This window comes from Augochlora pura, chromosome 3, assembly GCF_028453695.1.
Source record: "Augochlora pura isolate Apur16 chromosome 3, APUR_v2.2.1, whole genome shotgun sequence".
In the NCBI taxonomy this organism is placed as follows: Eukaryota; Metazoa; Arthropoda; class Insecta; order Hymenoptera; family Halictidae; genus Augochlora; species Augochlora pura.
This window is the reverse complement of record NC_135774.1, coordinates 29,284,957-29,305,326: the sequence shown is the minus strand read 5'-3', so window position 1 is coordinate 29,305,326 and position 20,370 is coordinate 29,284,957. Positions and strand designations below refer to the sequence as shown.

The 20,370-nt window shown below is 42.6% G+C and overlaps 4 protein-coding genes across 4 annotated transcripts; 3 read left to right on the top strand and 1 right to left on the bottom strand.

Annotated features, from left to right (window-relative positions):
* The first annotated feature begins 160 nt into the window (after positions 1-160).
* On the top strand, positions 161-8,571 carry LOC144467736 (uncharacterized). Its single transcript, XM_078176655.1, has 11 exons — positions 161-342; positions 799-941; positions 2,532-2,699; positions 2,832-3,039; positions 3,114-3,238; positions 3,345-3,478; positions 3,537-3,802; positions 3,904-4,048; positions 4,226-6,907; positions 7,061-8,026; positions 8,117-8,571. Exons 1-11 carry the CDS (start codon positions 161-163, stop codon positions 8,543-8,545), a joined length of 5,448 nt encoding a protein of 1,815 aa, XP_078032781.1. The 3' UTR covers positions 8,546-8,571.
* Positions 8,572-15,193: 6,622 nt separating this feature from the next.
* On the top strand, positions 15,194-16,737 carry Vps24 (vacuolar protein sorting 24). The gene is made up of 4 exons (XM_078197481.1): positions 15,194-15,506; positions 15,563-15,623; positions 15,736-16,130; positions 16,217-16,737. Exons 1-4 carry the CDS (start codon positions 15,462-15,464, stop codon positions 16,373-16,375), a joined length of 660 nt encoding a protein of 219 aa, XP_078053607.1. The 5' UTR covers positions 15,194-15,461; the 3' UTR covers positions 16,376-16,737.
* Positions 16,738-16,868: 131 nt separating this feature from the next.
* LOC144479026 (uncharacterized) lies at positions 16,869-17,299 on the top strand. Its single transcript, XM_078197482.1, has 2 exons — positions 16,869-17,027; positions 17,102-17,299. Exons 1-2 carry the CDS (start codon positions 16,889-16,891, stop codon positions 17,296-17,298), a joined length of 336 nt encoding a protein of 111 aa, XP_078053608.1. The 5' UTR covers positions 16,869-16,888; the 3' UTR covers position 17,299.
* Positions 17,300-17,310: 11 nt separating this feature from the next.
* LOC144479024 (uncharacterized) lies at positions 17,311-20,368 on the bottom strand. Its single transcript, XM_078197480.1, has one exon. The coding sequence runs from the start codon at positions 19,897-19,899 to the stop codon at positions 17,983-17,985; it is 1,917 nt and encodes a 638-aa protein (XP_078053606.1). The 5' UTR covers positions 19,900-20,368; the 3' UTR covers positions 17,311-17,982.
* Positions 20,369-20,370: the final 2 nt, after the last annotated feature.

Below are 20,370 nucleotides of genomic sequence, written 5' to 3'. Positions count from 1 at the left end.
GCGTCCCTCAGTCCAAGGAAAACGTTCCTCGCGATACGATCTAGGATCCCGAGATCCAGAGTTTCGAACGTCCCCTCGATCGTGAGATGGGCATTGTCCGAAACCGAATAGATTGCTATTAACTGAATAAACGGTCAACGAGAAACAGTCTAAAATAACAATGAAGCGTTACAAGCACGGTGATTTGCTTTGCTTCTTTCTGGGTGTCCTCGCGGTTCGATCTATCTTCGCTAAACAATTGACAATCGACATAGATCTCGAGAAACCGGTCGCGATCACCGACGAGAAGTTCCTGAGCCTGACCATCGATCCGGCGATTTTGGTGCGCGGCGCAGCTCTCAGGTACGTGAAAATCGATGCAGTTGCTACGTGTTACATTGTTTATGCGATAGTGAATTAATTGTTAAGCGTTACTTTGAATAGCGAATTAATTATTCAGGCGTTGCTTTGGTTATTCATTGGCGGAAGTTGACGCGAGACGGAACAATGGTTGCAGAAACATAGCTGATTATATTCAACAATTTCTGAGAAACTTGCAACGGCTTAGAGACTCTAAGAGAAATGTTTATTTTATTACAACTAGCTAACTAAACCTTTTAGAACCAACCGAAAGACTAGCGTTTGATAGAGTTTTGCAAAGGAATTAAAAGCTGATAATTAGAAAATTTAAAAAGGAAAGAGAAATCAGATATGAAACTGTCGTTTATTAGATGTATTAAAAGATACTAAAAGGGTTATGTACTTCTCGCCGCACACTTTTCATTTTCATTTCTCGAATTTTCGTTTCTACGATTACAGCAGCGACTTTGAAAGAAGCACGCGCCTAGCACACGCTCTGAGACCGGCGTATGTTCGTCTTGGAGGACCTCAGGGTACCCTCTTCCGTTCTGGCAGAGAGAATCCCCCGGACAACGAGATCAATCGTGATCACTTGATCTCCGGTAAGCTGACTGAACAGGAGTAACAAAAATTCATCGAATAAACGCTGAATCATCTAACAAAGACTAACGTATCTCTATATCTGGTTCTTTAACCTAGCCTGTGTATAAAATAAACTCCTTAGCTCTCCGAAACAAAGATGTGGTAAAAGGGGTCGCTAATTAGTACGACCAATGCGTGAGAAGACAATGAGAACGCTAAGAGACGCTGTTCCTTGTTTCCTCTGAAATGTCTAGCAGAAAATCCCAAAGATGAAATCTAGCTCCAATATCGTGAATTAACGAATTACGAAACCCACGTGTCACGTTCTCAGGTAATTAGCGCGAGTCACGCCACATTCCGCCGAGACAGATGGATGACGACGAGCTCAGCTACGGGCTGAATCCCCGGCGTTTCTCTCTCGTTAGCGGCTCGCATTTCCTCGACAGCTGCCGAGCACTCGCGCGTGAAGTTCGCACCGTGAACCATTGTGCGCTGGATAATTCCCGCGATTCTCGCAGCGGCGAGCCGGGGATGCTGCATCGGCCGCGAAATTGGTCGAAGAGCCGGCCCGTTTCCGCTTTAATGCGACCTCGCGGCGAGAGCAGACGCGTGCCGACTCCTTTGTCCGCGACTGGCCCGTTACATCGCCGCTTTAATTAACCGACATAATGGCCCGCCGATTCGCCAGTTCGGAAAGCGCCGCGGAAATTGTACGCCAACGCCACCGCTCGTCGCGGTGTCCAAAGACCGCCGTCCGCGACCAACGGCTACTTTTCTATTTTACTACTTTACTACAGTCTAGTTCCTTAGAAGAATAAACGGTCGGATTGAAAAATTTGCGCGAGGATTTTGTTACATGTACATTAAAGAGTATTATTTCTGCGTCGACAATTTTTCCAGGAGATACTCGGGAGTCTGAATAGAAAGTACCGTGTCTCGCTTGTGTTATTCAATTCTTTCTTCAATGTACATTCACCGTTCCGCACTTTTTCTGTATCATTCATGTTAAACCCTATCTAGGTCAGTCCTAATAACGTCGTTTATTTCGCGGCGAGTCATTCTCGCAAGCGGCATTGTCTTCAGCATTCCGCGCTACCTCGTCCGCGTACTAATTAATTTATATTTTTCATCAGGCTTTTTCTTTCGATTGTATCGCATTGTACGCCCGCTTTGCTCTTGTTCGTCCGCTGTTTAAGCTCTTTAATCCCTATTACAAATGTCTCGTCCCATTGTACTCGTTAGCAACGTTGTTACCGCGGCATCAAACTGCAGATGCCCGGAATCTCTCGGAAAAGTACTGCTGGCGAGATATTCCAAACTAATCCTAATTACTAAACCTAATTTCAAGAGCGTCGAGTTCGTAACTTTGTCGAGACGATAACTGATTCCTGATCTGAGAACCCTATTGGGATTCGATGGTTCCCGATGCAAACAGATTCAGAATTAACTTCGTTCGACGATCCCAATTTCAAGAGTAACTTCTGCCTACGCAGACCGTAGCACATTTTAAAAATCAAGCGCCGAGAGATTCCGTGGATTCCCTATCTTGTCTCCGATTCCCACGGGAATTTTCCAACTTCATCGGGACGATACCTAATTTCTGATCTTAGAATCCGATTGGGCGCTGGTGTACCGGTGGGCGGAAAAATCAGGTCTCGATGTGATTGCTTGCATTTCGGCTGAGAATGATGGGAGACAAGGGAGCTCTCTGGATGCCGAAGAAATTGTTTCCTTCAGCGATCAGATGGGTTTCAATGCTAGCTGGCAGCTGGGATACGGTAAACGATACGAACATTCTGAAATCATAGTAGAACGAATTAAAATTAGTAATTTTATATTTTCTCGGTTTTTGTATTTTTTCGGTAATTTTATTTCGGTTTAAGTAAATCATCGTGAATGAAATATTGTAGAATGCCAGAACAGATGCAACGCGTCGGCTGCTGATCTAGGGAAACGGTTGGTGGTTCTGAGGGAAACTCTGAACGCGTTTCCCAGATACGCGAACAGTATGATCGTCGGGCCAGATATCGTGGCCTACGAAACCAGGACGGAAAGACGGTACCTTCAGGATTACTTCAATGGTGCTGGCAATGCACTGTCAGCTATCACATGGCACCCGTAAATTCATTATTCTATCGTCAGTTGCATTAAACTAGCCCTTGCGATTTACCACGTGATTCTAATTACTTTAGGAAATTCGACTCAATCAGTTCGGACAGCGAAGGAGTTCTGATACAACCAGGCGATTTGCAGACGGAGAAAGAAGATCTTTATAAGATTATCGGCAAATTTATGAAGAATCGACCGCTCTGGATTGGTAAGATACTAAATAATTACATGTAATCAAAACAGCTAAAAGGCTTGGATTTTTTAATGGATAGTTTTTATCGATAGAATTAATTAAAATGTTCTTTTTTTCAAAGCCGAATCGAAGCCTGAAGAGTACAAGAGCCTGTACCTCGGTGCCCTGGTCCTGGCAAGACGATTAGGAAATGCAGCGAGATCAAATGTGGACGTAATCATGAGGCAACCTGAAGACCTGACTCAGCCGAGTCCAGTAAGTAACCTACACCGGCCATGGAATCGCAAAATCGATGACGATCGCTCTGTCTTAGGATTACTGGGTGGCCTTGCTCCACAAAACCCTCGTCGGCCGTCAGGTGTTCGACGGGCATGCCGAAACCGATGAGAACAATCACGTGTACCTCTACTATCAATGCACGAAACCATCGAGCAGATACGAGCCGGGATCCATCACGATTTTCGGGGTGAACTTCAACCCCGAAGACATCGAGATTCACCTGAAAGATATTCGAGTCACCACGCTTCACGAGTATCTACTCTCACCTGGCCTCGACGCGACAAATCGAATGTTCTCCAGGTGAGTTTACAACGGAGCATCTTACAGTTTGATATTTTATTTTTGTACGTTCCTTTGTTCATCGCATTCTATGTTGAATTCCGCCGGGATCGATCCTACAGGAGCATTCTACTGAACAATAAAACCCTGGACTTATTAAACGACGACGTTCCCGAGATGAAACCAATCATCTCGACCAATCCAGGGGGACTGGGAATCAGCTTGCCCTCGGCCGGAATCGGGTTCTGGGTCCTTCCTGATCTCAAGGTACGTGGAACCCTTCGATCTTAATAACGTTTCATTTGCCGTCGGTTGCTTAACAATCTCCTGAGAATCAATCATGAACCGCCCCGATTAAGTCCAGACGATTTCCTTCCATTTTTCTGAACTTATAACAAGATCAATCCGAATTTTCTTGGACTCAAAGAACCCTCTCCTTCCAAGGTAAAATCATGCATGGAACCTGAACCGTCGCAAGACCCAAACCCCATCGAAGACGCAGGTGCCATCCAAGACCAGGAAATAAAATCCCACGTCACAAGATCCGTGGACAAGGAAACCTCGCGAAGGGACAGAAGGAGGTCCAGGAACAACCGAGGTCGGAAACCATTCGGAAGACGGAGGCCTAAGCCCCAGAAACCTCCTCAGAATTCCGGAAACGATATACAGAGTATGCTGCAGGAGTATAAGAATCGTATCTCCTTTCTCCAACGTGTGGCCGGTTCGAGTAGCACCAGATCTGCGGTAAAATTCGCGATCCACGAGGTCCTGAAGAAAGCAACGTTCTTGATATCCAAGGTAGAACACGCGAGTTCTCACGGCGCCGCGAGGGAGGCACTGAAAGCTCTGGGACTTCTGCTAACTCGCGTGCCCCTGCTCGAGCTGAACGTTGCTGGTTTTCAAAGGACGAAAAGGGCGAAGAGGGATCTGTTCGATGAGTACTTGTTAGACAGTGAGAATCCCCTGGGAAAAGGGTTTAGACAGAGCGGCGTCAAAGAGCGTCGAAGTAGTCAAAAGATCAAAGGAGGGTTCGTAGACGCGGTTCGGCCGAGAAGCTTCGATCGAGGGGGCGACAGCGAGGACGACAGCTTCTACGGGTTCTTCATGACCGATCCAGTCGAAGGGTTCCCCACGGGAGACGTCTTCTTTGAGACTGGAGACTATAAACGTAGCTTCGGCGAAGGCGGAGACAGCATGATCCATCGAGGGGCCGATCCTGCGCAGGATTATGCGAATCCCGGGGAAACTGTGGAGCCTTGGATGGGCGACGGAGGCGACTATGACTTCTACCAGCCAAGGGAATACTTCGATGGTGAAATGAGGGACGGAGTAGAGCCTGGAGAACTCTGGGAGGATGAGGGAGTAGATTATGGTCGTTTGAGAAGCGAAGATTTGAGAAAGCATGTGGATAGAGGCAGCCTGAGTAGACTCTCCGGCGATTACTACGAGGCCAGGCAACCAAGGAGCTTTGGTAACAGAGAACAGAGGACCTTGGAGTTCAGAGATCCAGAATATTTTCCAGAGTTCGATGACCTAGAAGTTCGAGGATTGAAAAGATTGAAGAGGAAAGGATCAGACTTGGGTGCTATTCTAGATCAAGAGATGATCAATGAGGACGACGCAAATTCGAGGGACTGCAACTGCAGGGTCATCAGAGACACTGTTCCATGTGTTTGCAGAAGGAAGCGAGACGTTGCCGATACTGAAAGTAACTTGGAGATCGTGTCAGACCAAGACGCGGCCACGGACAATGATGGGATTGTTCCTGAGGAGGTAGAGGTATTTGCTGAATTAGAGGATGAGCCTATGGCGGTCCTACAGGAGGAGCCCTCGAACTTGAAGTTCGAAAGAGAAGCAGTGTCAGAGGTTTCCCAAGTGCAGGAAGCTTTGAGCGAGCCAGGAGTTTTTTCAACAGAAATTAGTGAACACACTGAGTCTCCAGAAGAGTTAGAACCTCTCGAGATCGGTGATGAAACTACAATAGACCCTACGTTGCTGTTGAATCTTGAAGAGGGCGATTTAAAGTCGTTAAGCGAAGTCGAAGGGGATGAGAAAGGGCTTTTTCTTGGCGAAGGTGGGCAGACAGAAAAGGAAGAAGAGGTTGATAATTACGAGGCTTCTGAGGGTAGTACTGCAAGTCTTAAAGAGAATTTTCCGGCCGATACGATTGAAAACGACCAACAGACCTCGGGGTCGGAAATTCGTAGCGCGACACTGGACCCAGTTGCCTTATTCGAAGAGAATGTCAAGGAAATATCCAACGACAATGGTGAGAACAACAAGATTGCCAAAGGAAACTCGAAGAGGCAAACTGACGACGAGGATGATGATGAGACCTCGTTCCCCCTGAATGCTGAAAAAGTAATCGGAAACGCTAGAGGTAGGTCGCCGAAAGTTGTAAGACCGATTAAAACGCGATCAAGAATTCCAATCAGCGAGAGGGGAAATACATTGAAGATTCTACCATGGGAACAGCGTGTGATGGAACGAGCTAGTTCCATGCTGGCTCTGAAGAAAGTCGCGGACGAGAAGAAACAGAGGAAACTGGAGCTATCGGCCGATAGAGTAGGCGCTCCAGCAAGGCTGCGGGAATCTCAGATTGAAAGGCTCAGGAAAAGGCTGAGAGAGGATCGTGAGAGGTGGCGGAGATTGGGCCGCAGGAGGAAGCTTGAAGAGGGTGACGAACAGGGTGACGAAGAGGATGACGAACAGGACAAGAGACTCGACAGAAGAGAAACCTGGCAGACGATCAAGAATGAAGGGGATCTAAAAGACGCGATGATGATGCCCGAGCCGAGGAGGGAAGAAAGAGCCAGTGAAACAGTGGACGATGAGAACGATTTATCTGCGACGGAAGTCGTGAAGTCTAGCAACATCCGCAAGAGGTTCTTCATGCCGAGGGATCGTCGAATCTTTCAAGGCTCTAGGATCGTGGACCATTCTAATCCTCGAGAGATGCAGGGAATTATTAGGCTGAGGGATGTACTGGAGAAGGCTGTTAGGGGACGCCTTATTGACAATACGAGGGGTGGTCAGTCTTATTACGCTCTAGTAGAGAGTATGGAGGATCCACGACTTTTCCATTATCCAGAGGGTCTGCAAGAGGAGGACAACAGTAACGAACAGGTAAATGATCTTTGATCTAATCTAGATACAGTCTCTTATAGAAGTCAAGATTCAATTTAATCTAGCGCTAATTCATTAGCAAACTGATAGACCTAACTAACAGTTTGCGAGACTAATTCATAATTATGGACCTTCAAATACCACCTTTTCCAGATAATACCTTATCCATACTCCGACAGCAGCGAAGAGATCTACGATCTTCCAAGATACAGGCCACAGTTGGAGAGTCTAGAGATCCTTGATTCCAGCGAGGAGTCCGATGATTCAGGAGAAGGGGGTCTGGCAAGCAACGGAGAAGTGTACATGATCGATCCCTCGACGTACAGGGGAGGAGAGCCCACTCTGCAGTTGTACGGACAGCCATCGAGACTGGGGAATCCTGGAAAATCGAGAGTTCTTAATTACGATTCATCATGGCAGCCAATTTTATATAAACTTCAACGAGCTCGTCAAAACGCATACAACAAACGCGAAGACAAAATTGCGGATCCAGATTCCTCGGAGATCCATGACGAGGAAGAGAACGTTGAATTGGGCGATTTAATCGAATCTCTCGATTTGCTTTCTGCTGATAAAGATTCGAGAACATTGCTCAATGAAGATGACATTAACCAGGGAAAACAGAATGCGCGATCGATCAAGGAAGAAACGAAAACAGCGGGCGAAGTCGAGCAAAGTTTAGAGAGCTCGAAGGATGCAGGGGAGAGTGAGGTATCAGCGGAGCAAATCTCTAAGGATAGTCACCAAGGCGAGCAGGAAGATTCCTCTGGAAGCTCGGAGCTAGTGAATATTAGAAATCGCAGGGACATATACGACCGGTCGCTTTTGACGCAAAAGCAGCCTCGGGAGATCAAGAAAAGTGGCAAAGACAACTACGTGAGTCTCGGGGAACCTTCGCTAGAGAGCCATCGCGACAATTCTGCCAAGGAGACTGTCAAGGAAAATGAATACGACAAGGCAGTTCCTGTCAAAAAACTAGTCGAAGAACCAGTTGAGAAATCGAAAGACAATTTAGGATTGCTTTCTGATCAATCTAGGCTGTTTATGGTGATGCCTTGGACCAGGAGTATAGTTAGACCGAAAAGAGAAACCGTAGACCAGGAGACAGAACAAATTGAGGTGAGAAAGTACAATTGTAATCAATACCGATGCCAAAATGGTCGTTTTTGGTGATTTAGAGAACTGATCGCTCAAATTTTGCTTCTTCAGATACAGCATTTGGAAGCCTCAACGACAGGGATCCCAATCAGTAGCGAATCAGACGAGGTCGATGCCGCGATGGCCAAGAAGAAGACGCCGAAGAAGTACTCCGCAGCGGGTAGTCTATTCAATTATCTGACAGGGAAGAAGAATCTGCAGAAAGGTGGCAAAGAGGATCTGTCATCGTTCATCGAGGCCAGCATACCGAAGATGGGGACGGTCGTGGTCGATAGTTTGCAGAAAGCTCAGAACTTAACCGGCTCCGTCGAACAATTGATCGACGATCTAGAGGAAAGATTCGAGGACACTGCGGGCGCCGGAGAAATGATCGATGACCAATCGACTGGCATGACTCGCCACGCTTTCAATTCCGCAATCACGAACGTCAAGAAGTTCTTCATCGTCCTCGCCGGTATCGCGCATGCATTACGAGGCTAATTTATTAATTACCTGCGATCTATTATTATTAATCCTTTGCATTGTAAATTAATTGTATCTGATACTTTATATGTGCAAATTGATTGTTGTTGCTTTAAGATCGATGTTTATAATATTAATATTAATATATTACTATTTATACGTTTTATAAAAAATAATGCGTGCTTTTGCAACGTGAATATTTTCTAATTTGTGTACTTTTGTAATGTGGACGTTTCCCAATTTGTGTATCTTCGTAATGTGAAATAAAATGAACATTGCATTTGAAAGATGAGTTTCGATTCGATGAAAGCCACACCTAAATACAAATATACCGAATAATACGGTATTTAAATTCGCAGAGCGCAGCTTAATTAGGTAGAGATTACGAGTTATACGCGCGTCGATGTTTCGATTCGATTCCCAGCGTCCTAGATATCGAGGTGTATAGCACAAGATAATGCACGTGTATTATTACAAGATAATTTTTATTGCGACACGATCGACGCCTGACAACGAGGATTTCACAATCGAAGGAACATCAAAACATGCATACAATTCTGTCGAATATATGCGTCGTGCCTCAGATCGCACAGTCGTTGAGCGATCTCGATAGCGTTCGCTTCGAAGAGGAAATTTGGTTCGATTAATGCTGAACGAGGGAAACTAAACCGCGCTGCGACTACGGGAGTGATATTCGTGATCGTTATGGATCGATCAGTAATCGTTTACGCGATATTTCTCGTCCTGGCCGCGACCGTAAGCTGCAAGAGCCTTGGGAGCTACAAAGAAGATGCAAGGTAATTTTTGCAATTAATATTCGACGGCATAATTATGCAGATCGGAGTCGTTCGAATTTTTATTTCGGAGCGGAGCTAATCTAATTGAATATCAAGTAAAGAGACTGTCTTTTTAAGAGGTCTAATTAGGATGCAAATATTTGTGCATTTAGCTGAAAACTTGACGTTGACTAGTTGCTTTCTTGCGGAATTAATTCATTAAAATTGTTAACATCGATGATATATAAATTTATATTAAACTGTATTTTTTGATGTGCCCTGTTAAAATTGTTTAAAAATCTAGTGATAGTCTTTCATCGAGTCATAAAGTTCCAAATAGTTCAAAGGAAACTCGATTTGCATTTATCAATACTATTGTTAAATAAACTAGTTGAGAATAAAATGAGGATTCCACTCAGGGTTGAACCGAACCATAAAGATGCGAGATTAGGTATCCTAGACGGCCAAGCAATGGCTCTCCACACGCAGTCCAATTCTCGGACGCGACCGTCATATTTACAAGGAGCAATTCAACAAATTTCCTGGAAGATATATACTTGAAGAAGGTGTGGGTTGCGCGATCCGGCACTACCCCATAAATTCTCCTTATCCCGTGCCATTTATCTGGCTTCCCGTCGAGTACATCGGAACATTCTTTCAATTTTTCAAACGAACTTCCCGGTAGGACGATTTTCGGATTACGGGGCCAGTACGTTGGATTGCAGACAAGGAAAGTATGTTAGTCGTCCGTGGTACGAACGGCGACTGCCTTTGGCCCTGGCGCAACTGTTGGCGTCAGCTTCAATTACATGCTCAGGGACACGATCGCCGCCGGGGAAGAAAACATTTCGCATTCATGAGCGACGGAATTTCGCGTGCGCAACGGATCCCATTTGCGGAGCCTCGGCACAGCTCGATTGAGAACGAAACTTAATTATTTTCTCTTCTTCCCGGTAAGACCGAGATTACTTACTCCCACGGATCCCTTGATCGTCTTCTTTTCCGCCGCTGGCCCAGTTCTCGTGCAATCTTCACTTTGTTACATTCTCTGCTTGCCATTGTGATCAATCCACAATCAAATTTTTTACATTTAATGTGATGGAACATTAAGAAATATTTCTAAAAATAATTGGAAATATGTCCAAAGAAACAAAAACGAACCAGAATCTTAAAAAATTTAAATAAATTAACTATTCTTCTTTCCAGCACCGCAACAATCAGAAATGGTCCCCAAACGACCCCAGAATCAACCCTAAAAGATGATCACAACTCCACGATGACTGAACGTATCCAATTGTCATCTGACAATGACAAAAGGATCCGCAGAAGCGAGGAAATAGACTGCTCATCTCAGAAGAGTCAAAAGACCAAACGCTGTAAATCTCTGTTACGAAATCCACAGACCCAACTAGTTTCTCAAAAATCTCCAGACTCGGTTTTAAGACAAAATACAGCAGAAAGTCGTCGATTAGCAATGGCTAAAAGCTTGCGAGACAAGCTGAACATTAGAGACTACAACATGGGAGCGACTCCGAATCGTCTTTCATCGAGGACCAAGGTACTTGACAACGACGACTACGTTTGTTACTGCCAGGAGAAGAAGAATCCGGCATCGCGGGGAGACGGACTAGTCCGACAGCCGCTAACAGAAAAAACTAAGCCTGAGAGGAGGACCGATATAAAGAAGATGCTGCCCGGCGAGAGCAGGCTGCAGCAAAGGCCGCTCTACCAGCATCAGCCGTATCCGTACGGTGGCTTACATCAACATTTGCCCAACCTGCCGTCCAGAAAAATAAATCCGATTCCATATGAAGCGAATCTCGACGAACTATCGTTCCCGCCCTACATCTATCACATCGATCCCTCGACGCTGCCAATCGCGAATCAAGGCCACAGCCCAACGAGGATTAGCGTGCCGTTCGGGCCATACGCCGGCAAACACGACTCCGTGGTTGGGCAACGTGCACCCGATTCCTCTCGGAATCAACAAACTCTTGGGCAACGACCCATTCCTCGCAAGCAATCGCCCACTCGGCAAAGAAATTCCACAGCGTCATCGAAAACGACCAAGACTGTCGACGGGGCACAAACTGGTCAGACGAAAGCGCCCGGAAACTTCAATTACGATTTGCAATCTGTGAAACAATCTCCCAAGCACACAGCAAGCAAAACGGTACCAGCATCCAATGACGATGGTCTTGTGGGTGTTGCTCAGCCTGGGGACAAATCTAAAACAGAAAGTGAGACGCCTAATTACTCTGATATCAAGGAAGTGACTAGCATGTACGTCACGTCGGAGGTTTACGACGATGATTTATACAACAACGAACGTGATTTGGGTACAACCGATACATCTATTTCTGATTTAAAAAATATCTTGAAGAGTCCTGTAGGAGTTCCTCCTAACGATGACTCAGGAATAGCTGACACCAAAAATGTTATGGTAGGCAAGAGTAATCCTTCTCGGAAGCACTGCGCGTCTAATTTAAAGAAAAACTTGGAAAGTTCCACGGAAGATCCTCTACAAGATGATTCGTGGCTAGGTAACAAGGAAGATGTTACAGATCCTTTGGGACAGTCCTCGATCGATGACCCAAGCAAGGATCCAGCGACGAAGAACGACGAGGATTACGATCTTGATGACTTCGAGCGTGGACCAGCTATCGAACAGACAACGGCGTTAATCTCGGAAGATTTAACGGACGAGAATGTCGCAGCAGGAAATATCAATCAGTACGTCACTCCCGGAGGATTTTTCACAGAAGATTACTCGACGGATAACGGCGACCCATTAAAAGACGATCACGAACCGGACAATTTAAATTCGGAAGAGCCCGGTTCGGAGGACGGAGAAGAAACTAACGATTCTTCGATGGACATGCAATCCCAGGAGGATGATACCCGGAGGAATGACGAGGATTTGGTAAATGGGGACGAGGAACAAGTCGGTGCAGTGAATCCTGGAGCAATAACGGAGCATGGGTTGCCGTTCTGCGACAATTCGCTGCTGCAGAAGTCGATTAAGACGGTAATTAATAACTTCGCAACCGGGGACTCGGCTGAAACCGTCGGTAGCAGCGAGCTACTAGGCTCTGCGAGAGATGATTTAATGAAGGAAATCGTGGACGTTCCAAACCTGAAGGGTATTTTATCCTTGCCACCGTTGGAGCGTATGATCCTGGGTAAGGTGAAGAATCTACTGGCTAGGGTGACCGGTGTGCCAAGGAGCAAGTTCGACGGAGAATGGCCTACCAACGTAATCAGGAATAATTTATATCATTCGTTGGCTGCCGCCTCGAAGACGGAGCTTCCAACGAATACCGTTGAAGAACGGCAATTCAAGAATGGAGAGTGGATTACCAGCATCGTCACATTGGCGCCAACGTCGGACGATGGAGAAGGGGATCTTGATGATACTGAGAAACTGCGAGCCTCCATCAAGAACCTCCTCAGGGATCCTGCAGTCAGCATGGAGGTAGGGACATGTGTATTCTGTAAAATGAGCACTGAATTAGGAGCGAAAACTTGTCGAACTTTGAGGTTCTTTAACTTTGGTTAAAAATGTCTTACGATATTCCGTTTACGATTATTTCCAAGTGCGAAGTCTCTCCTTTCATATCCTTAATCCCAGTTTATTAAACAAATTGCCTTCATTTTCTGCTGTTGGGGTTGCAGTAACCTAAAATAAAGAAATCAATTTTAGGAACTAAATAAAGTTAGTTGGTATGTAAAATTCCTATAATTTAAGCTCGAATCTACTTTAATTTGCAGGCTGCGAAAAACCCTGCTGTACAGAACATGATTGTCCAGAGCATGCGGAACAGCTTCCAGAACTCGAGCAGCGACTTAATCCAGGGTGTCCTCAGCAACGAAGTGAGTCTGATGGAGATGGAGACCACAGAAACGACCACGACTGACAACGCCTTAGGACAAACGCAGGCGGACGATCTTCAAGACGTCGACATGAATGAATTATTAAAGATCGCAGAAGGAGAAGCAGGCATCACCGAATCTGTGTCAACGGCGACCCGGAATGGACCCCTAGGGAGCTCTACAGAAAACTACAAGGACACGGCAGTTGGATGTGCCTTGAATACCCAAAAGGATGCTCAAACAGAACTGCCGGTCGATATTTCTAATGAAGAAGAAGAGGGCTTCTTGGGTCAGCCAAAAAATGAAGAAGATGGAAGCTTGGTAGAAAAGCCAACGATGCCGCTGGGTCCGTGTTCGGATGAAGAAGAATCCATCACGGAATCTCTTGCCGACCTCGTAGGGGCAACGAATGAAGAACCGTCTGCTTCTTCAGATACCGAGGTGCCTTCTCCCGAGACAGACTCGTCACTGGTTGGAGAAGCTATGGAGACATTAGACCCAGAAATTGGAGAAGGGCAGAGACAAGAATCAATCACGGAAAAGCCCTGCGGAGTTGTTGCTTCGAGCAGGAGGATCGGAGATGAATCTTTAGATCCAGAAGAGGATGATAGGCTGGAGAGTGTCTTCTCGACAACGCCCTTCCTATTGGAGGAAGCTGAGTGTACGGAGGAAGTAGTGGGAGAGCCACGAAGCGAGATAGATTCACCTGATTACACGTACTTAGGCAAGATATCCGTGAAGAAGAACGATGACGACGTAGAGAGTCTCCAGAATTCTGAACTGTTTTATGTCGGGGATGGTGTCAAGCTGCCGTTGGAGATCAGGAAGCAGAGCGACGGATCCTACGCGTTGTCTATCTCCAAGAGGGTCTGTGAACACCTGCTGAATAAGGAATGTCCTTGCTGCGTGCCCATGAACGGCAACGTCGTTCGCACCCGGAGGAAACAACCGGAAATGAAGGATGAAGAGGGAAAGAAGAAAATCAGGAAACGTGAATCGATTTCGGTGGGAGGAACGGAGCTGGATTCGGCTGACGACAGCTTGCAGATCTCGATGCCCGTAGAAACTTTCGCGAAGAGATACAATCTGTCGCTGAACTTGGAGAAAGTGCAAGCTCCGTGGAATTTTGGTGGGAAGATCGACGAGCCGGAGAAAAATCGAGCCAGCTATTTCGGTAAGGGAGAATCCATCGAAGGGAATCTAAGAAGCTTGCTGGCTGTCCATGGAGACCAGGAAAATGGTAAACCGGAAACAACGGAATATGATTCTTATGAGAACAGCGACGAGGTTAATAATAAATACCGGCGGCAGAGACACAGGAACTCTGATAAGTACAGATACCAGAGGAACATTGACGAAAGCGTGAACGAACGTGTGCAGATTGTCACAGATGTGTTGAACTGGCTAAGGGATATGATCCTGGACAATAATCCTAGGTCCTAATTCTCCGATGTGTTTTTTTTATAATTTTTTTAACAAACTATAGGTTAATATACTTCGTATTTTAATAGTTTTTATACTGTGAATCGTTTGAGTAAACAATTGCTGTATTTAACATCGAGTTTAAATAAAGGAATAAATACAGTATTCAAGGTCTTTTATTATAAGCGTCTTAATTATTAAAAATATTACAAAGCTAGGCGTAATAAATTTATTTATAAACTACTCTAAAAATTTATTAATAAAATACTCTATCTTAAAACGGTTACTTTCTGCTTTAATTTGACCTAATTTGCATTTAAAAATTCAAGGAAATACAACTTAAAATCAATGTAAACTTTTACTTTGTGCACACCTAATTTATCGAATTACGTTAATTAATCATTGTAGGAATAGCTATAAAGTCAATCGAGAAAAAGTAATTAAACTTGGAAAATAGTGTTAAATTAAAATAGTTTTGACTTCTTTAATAACATTAGCATACGAATGTTTGAAAATGTTCACAAATGTACATTTTATTAAATTTTTTCATAAAATGGAATGAATAAAAAAATGGAACTCAACGCACTCTTTATTTGGTTGATGAAACCGAAAGAAGCAAAATGTCGGCAGACTATTGCACGAATTAATACATCATTGTACACCTCATACTATTATCTGTAACATTATCTTCACCAATTTTCATCGTTCAAGAACATCAATGAATCATTCAGCAATGACGTAATCTGGGTGCTTACCTCAAAAGGTTTGCTATTCGAATTCATGGACAAAAGTGTTTGGTTATGTTCGCCAGGTAGACGTTTCGAATACACGTAATCTGACATTTCTGTCAAGAGAACGAGGAAATGGGTCTGTTCGGAAAATCTCAAGAGAAAAATCCGAAGGAAATGGTTAGATATGCTTTGCGATAAATTATTGATGTTTATTATACGAATCTTTATTTTAGGTTCAAGAATGGACCCACAAATTAAGGAAGGAAGGTTATCAGTTAGACAGACAGGTTAGAGGTGAGATCCTCCAAAATCATAATAAACTATAATATGACACTGATAATTATATTTGAAGTTTCACAGAAAAGTTTCTATAAGGCTGATTGTATGTGACTGTGTTTGTATATAGCAATCCAACGTGAAGAAGAGAAAGTAAAACGTTCTTTAAAGGATGCAGCGAAAAAGGGAGACAAAGATGTGTGTAAGATCCTTGCCAAAGAGATCATACGAGCGCGTAAAGCCTGCAACAAGATCTATACCTCGAAAGCACATCTGAACTCTGTATCCCTGCAAATGAAAAATCAATTGGCAACAATCAGAGTTGCAGGCTCTGTTTCAAAGTCGACAGAGGTGATGCAAGCGATGCAATCACTAGTCAGGGTGCCAGAAGTGGCTGCCACAATGAGAGAATTATCCAAAGAAATGATGAAAGCTGGTATCATTGAAGAAATGTTGGATGAAACTATGGACTCTATTGAAGATGCTGATGATGTAGAAGATGAAGCAGATGAGGAAGTAGACAAAGTAATGTCTATTTACGTGTATCAAAATATATTACAGCTATGTTGATTAGAACGTGATAATCGAACAACATTAATGAATTGTTTCAGATTCTATGGGAAGTCACAGCAGGCCAACTTGGCACAGCACCTGCTGTGGTCACAGAAAATCCAGGGTCTGTGGTAGCGTCCACATCCGCGGAAGAAGAAGAAGTTGCAGATGATGAGCTTGAAGAAATGAAAATGAGACTACAGAGTTTACGTAGTTAGCTGTAATATTGTAAATATTTAATCCGCATTGACTTTCCGTGTTAAGTCGGCTCGCACTTACCAAGGATATGCATACACAACATGCAAATTCAGTAAATAAATGCCTCATATTTTCATATTTCTGAGAAACATTTAAGTATTATAAAAATAAATTGAATATTTTCATTTTTCTGTACAGTTTTTTATCAGGCTTTTGTAATCTATTGTGAACTCTTTAAAAATACTACAGTATCTTGACACAGATTAAGAGAAGCTGGCTTCTTAGTTGTATTATATTTAAACACACACACAGCTTAGTTTAATGATAATTGCAAGTTCTTGTATTACTATGTATTATACATAAACTATGAGTTCGATTGTTATTATCGTTACTTCTATTTACACCTTCTATTTATCACTTAGAATTATAAATTATTGCATGTGTATTTTGTTTGATTCAGATGTTTTCTTCCTTCAATAATTTTTTATTGGTCTATGTCAAAAAAGCGAGATTTATAATACGCGCGAAAAATTATGCATTCTAAATCTGAAAATTGTGTAGAACATCCGCTTGGCATATTGTGCAAATGTGCAGAGTACGAAAGCGTGATTACAAAATTTAGATCTTGTAACATTGGTACATGGAATCAATTATTACCGAGGGTAAACATCGGTAAGAAAATGAAAAAATGTGTACATCATGTTTGCAATAAATAAAAATATTTTAACGCGATCGATTTCTTGTAGAACCAATTGCTTCAGCAAAAGTTTCATGGATAAACAATCATATGAAAGTAAACGAAGATGTAACAAAACCTATAATTAAGTATACTGAAGAAAAATTGGATATTACTGCGAGCAATGTAGACAAAGTATGGTTACCCATATCACAAGATGCTATTTCTTTAAAATCTTTAAAAGTATCTTGGAAATTGTGGAAATAATTCAGATACCCGTTTTAAAAATTTGAAATATATTAAATACTGAATATTGTACATTTAAAAAAAAGATCATTTGAATTGACGAGAAATTCATGTTTAAACAAATTATTGTTATCTTGTATTTTATGCTATCACAAAACCTTATCATACAATAAACATTTTTTACATACTTCCCTGCAACATAATGTTTGTGTGAGCTATAATTGAGAGCACTATAAATATACATAATAAAATGATATCTTTCCCACTAAAAACTTCAAGTATTAACCACAAAGGATTAACGAGATGAACAACATGTTTTAAATACACACAAGGAGAGCAACTGGAAGGGTTTCTTTGGTTCTCTCAATTTTTGCAACAGTGCAATATATCTTAAGTTCTCAAAATGTACATCTCAACAGTTAGATAAAACAAATGACATAAAAATGGTCGAAGAACTTATGTACCACAAACATCATTTGTACTCTACAAAACCTTCTCTTTAATCTAGCATTATTATCATACCTATCACCATCCTTTTATAAATATATAATAAAAATAATATATCTTAGCTATTAGTATTTAAAGACTATGTACTCGATTATTTTTAAATATACAAGAAATCTGTATATGTGCATATATGTAAAATGTTTTGCTTTCAAGTATAATCCCTTCAAAATACTATCATTTGTTTATACCTAAAGAAATTTACAATTGATCAATGACCATGTTGACAATCGAGAGTTTTATCTGTGCTCTAGCTTTCCTGGGTAGTCTGTGTGTGTAGGGTGCAAGTTTACGCAAAAAATATTTGACTTCACTTCTAATAGGAATAATTGTTCTACGCAATGTCCCTGACTCCTTTTTCCGTGGTACTGGCTTCTCTTCTTTTGGGGACAAACATTCCACTTCCTCAAAGTCTTGGTAAATGTGATCCTCTTTTACATTATCTGCTTCTTCATCTAATACTTCCAACGAATGTGGTAAAATGACCTCTTCATGTACCTCCAACTCATCAGCAGTTATTTTATCTTCCGTCTCCTCGGGTGAGACTGATAGAAACTCAACTAAATTCTTTTCTGTTCCCTGTTTCATAGGTAACACAACCGACGATTCTCCATTATTATTTATCCACACTTGGTGCCTTTGATTAATTTCATTAGAGGTAGCAGGAATATGAGTGTTCTTTGTTTTGGATTGTTTCTTGACTAATTTGACTGGTTTTGGCTGCTCTTGCTCAGGAAGATTAATTTTAAATAGCAAGCCTGGAGGAATGCTGGATAAACTGTGCACTGGAATAGGAGCACCTAAATTTGATATGTCCCCAGTAAATGGCAAGATTACTTTCTTTATACTTCCCTGTATATTGTTTGTAATATTTGATGCAACATTGTTGGCTATCGTAATTGGTTGAATTTGATCAGTAAATTGAATCTTCCAATTAGAATTTGGTGGAAGAGGCAACTTCCTTATCACGCGATTCTCAATATTGTTAGGATCCGGTATTGGAATGTTGATAAGTGTTGGCCTTTTGGATTTACCACGTTTCTTGGCGAGAGGAGTAGGCTTATTATCTACCTTTGGTTTTTTACTAGATACTAATGGTCTTGTGAACCCTTGTCTTTTAATTCCCCTAGCATTATTGGTACAATTAGAGTTGTCTACAATCTCCTGTTTCTCTACAATTTTTTCAGTAGAATTGACAGAATTCACTTCTGATACATCTTTTATGGTAGGAACTGCATCACATGGTCCTACTTTGTGGAAACTTTGTCCTGTTTGAAAATGTTTAGAACACAGTACTAATTTTCTTATCTGATTAGGAGACATTTTCAAAAGATCCTCTCTACCCAGAAACTGGCACCACCTCAAACATCTGCCAATTTCATATGCAGGAAAAGGGTGAAACTTATATCTTTCCAGTTTGTTTCTAGGATCGGACCTCATTCTACCACAAGCAGCACATGCTTGGCTTTCCAAAACAGCTGGTGGTAGAGGATCTAACTTTTTTGGTTTCTCATAATTCTTTGATTCAGATACAAACTCCATAACATATTGTTCAGAACCATCCATCTGATCTGCATTACGGATATTAGGAACAGCACTGTCTATCAATCTGTTTTTATAACCAGACATAAACTGAGAATCATCAAAGTGTTTTGAACAAATGTAACAGTACAAAATCTCTTTCCTTGTTAATCTGTAATATGAATCAACACCAACAAAATCAAGCCATTTCAAACAACGAAACTCCTCTCCAGGAAAATGATGAAAGGTTGCTCCATCATAATCTACACTTGGTGGATCAAGACGGGAACGACCACAGAGTACGCATGTTATGTTATACAAGCTTTGTTTAGGATCATAGATAGAAGGTATAGCATTACTATTTAGTCTATCAAAGAACTCGTTTAGGAAATCCTTTTTTTGGAAGTGCTTGGAGCAGACCATTCGTTGGAGCAGCTGCTTCTTGGTAAATTTGTACAGATCCTCGCGGCAGCAAAACTCCAGCCACTTCCTGCATCTAGCTTCGTCATTCACGGGGAACCCGAAAAACATGTAATCCTCTTCCCTATTGTTGGGATTCATGCGAGAACGGCCGCACACAACACATGGATGTGGCATTTTCTTGGTCGCTTTTATCCTCGTGTTTTCGTCAAATGAAAAATATCATCTTGACATATACACACAACGATAGAGGTTATCTCCGAGTCAGAGAATTTTTCTGACGTTTGTCACCAGAAAAGTTTTCATGCCATACGATCCTTAGATAATCTTTTCATAATCCTTTTGTAGGCGATAAAATTTCAATGTACTTGAGTAATAAAATTCAACGATAAAACGCAACGACCCCTTCATTCTTTTTGATCCTTTGCATGCGATGAAATTCGAATGTTTTCATGAAACGCAACGTTTTTGTACAAGGGCAAAAGATCAAGATTCGATTGCGATACTTTTAATCTGAAAGAAAACGCTGTAAGGTCACTTTCTTCACGCTTTATTGCACTTGTTGCGCTTTCTTCATGATTACGAAGAGGTTATGTTACTCGTCACAGCGTCTTGTCACCTAACCTTCCATGAAACACACCCTCAAGT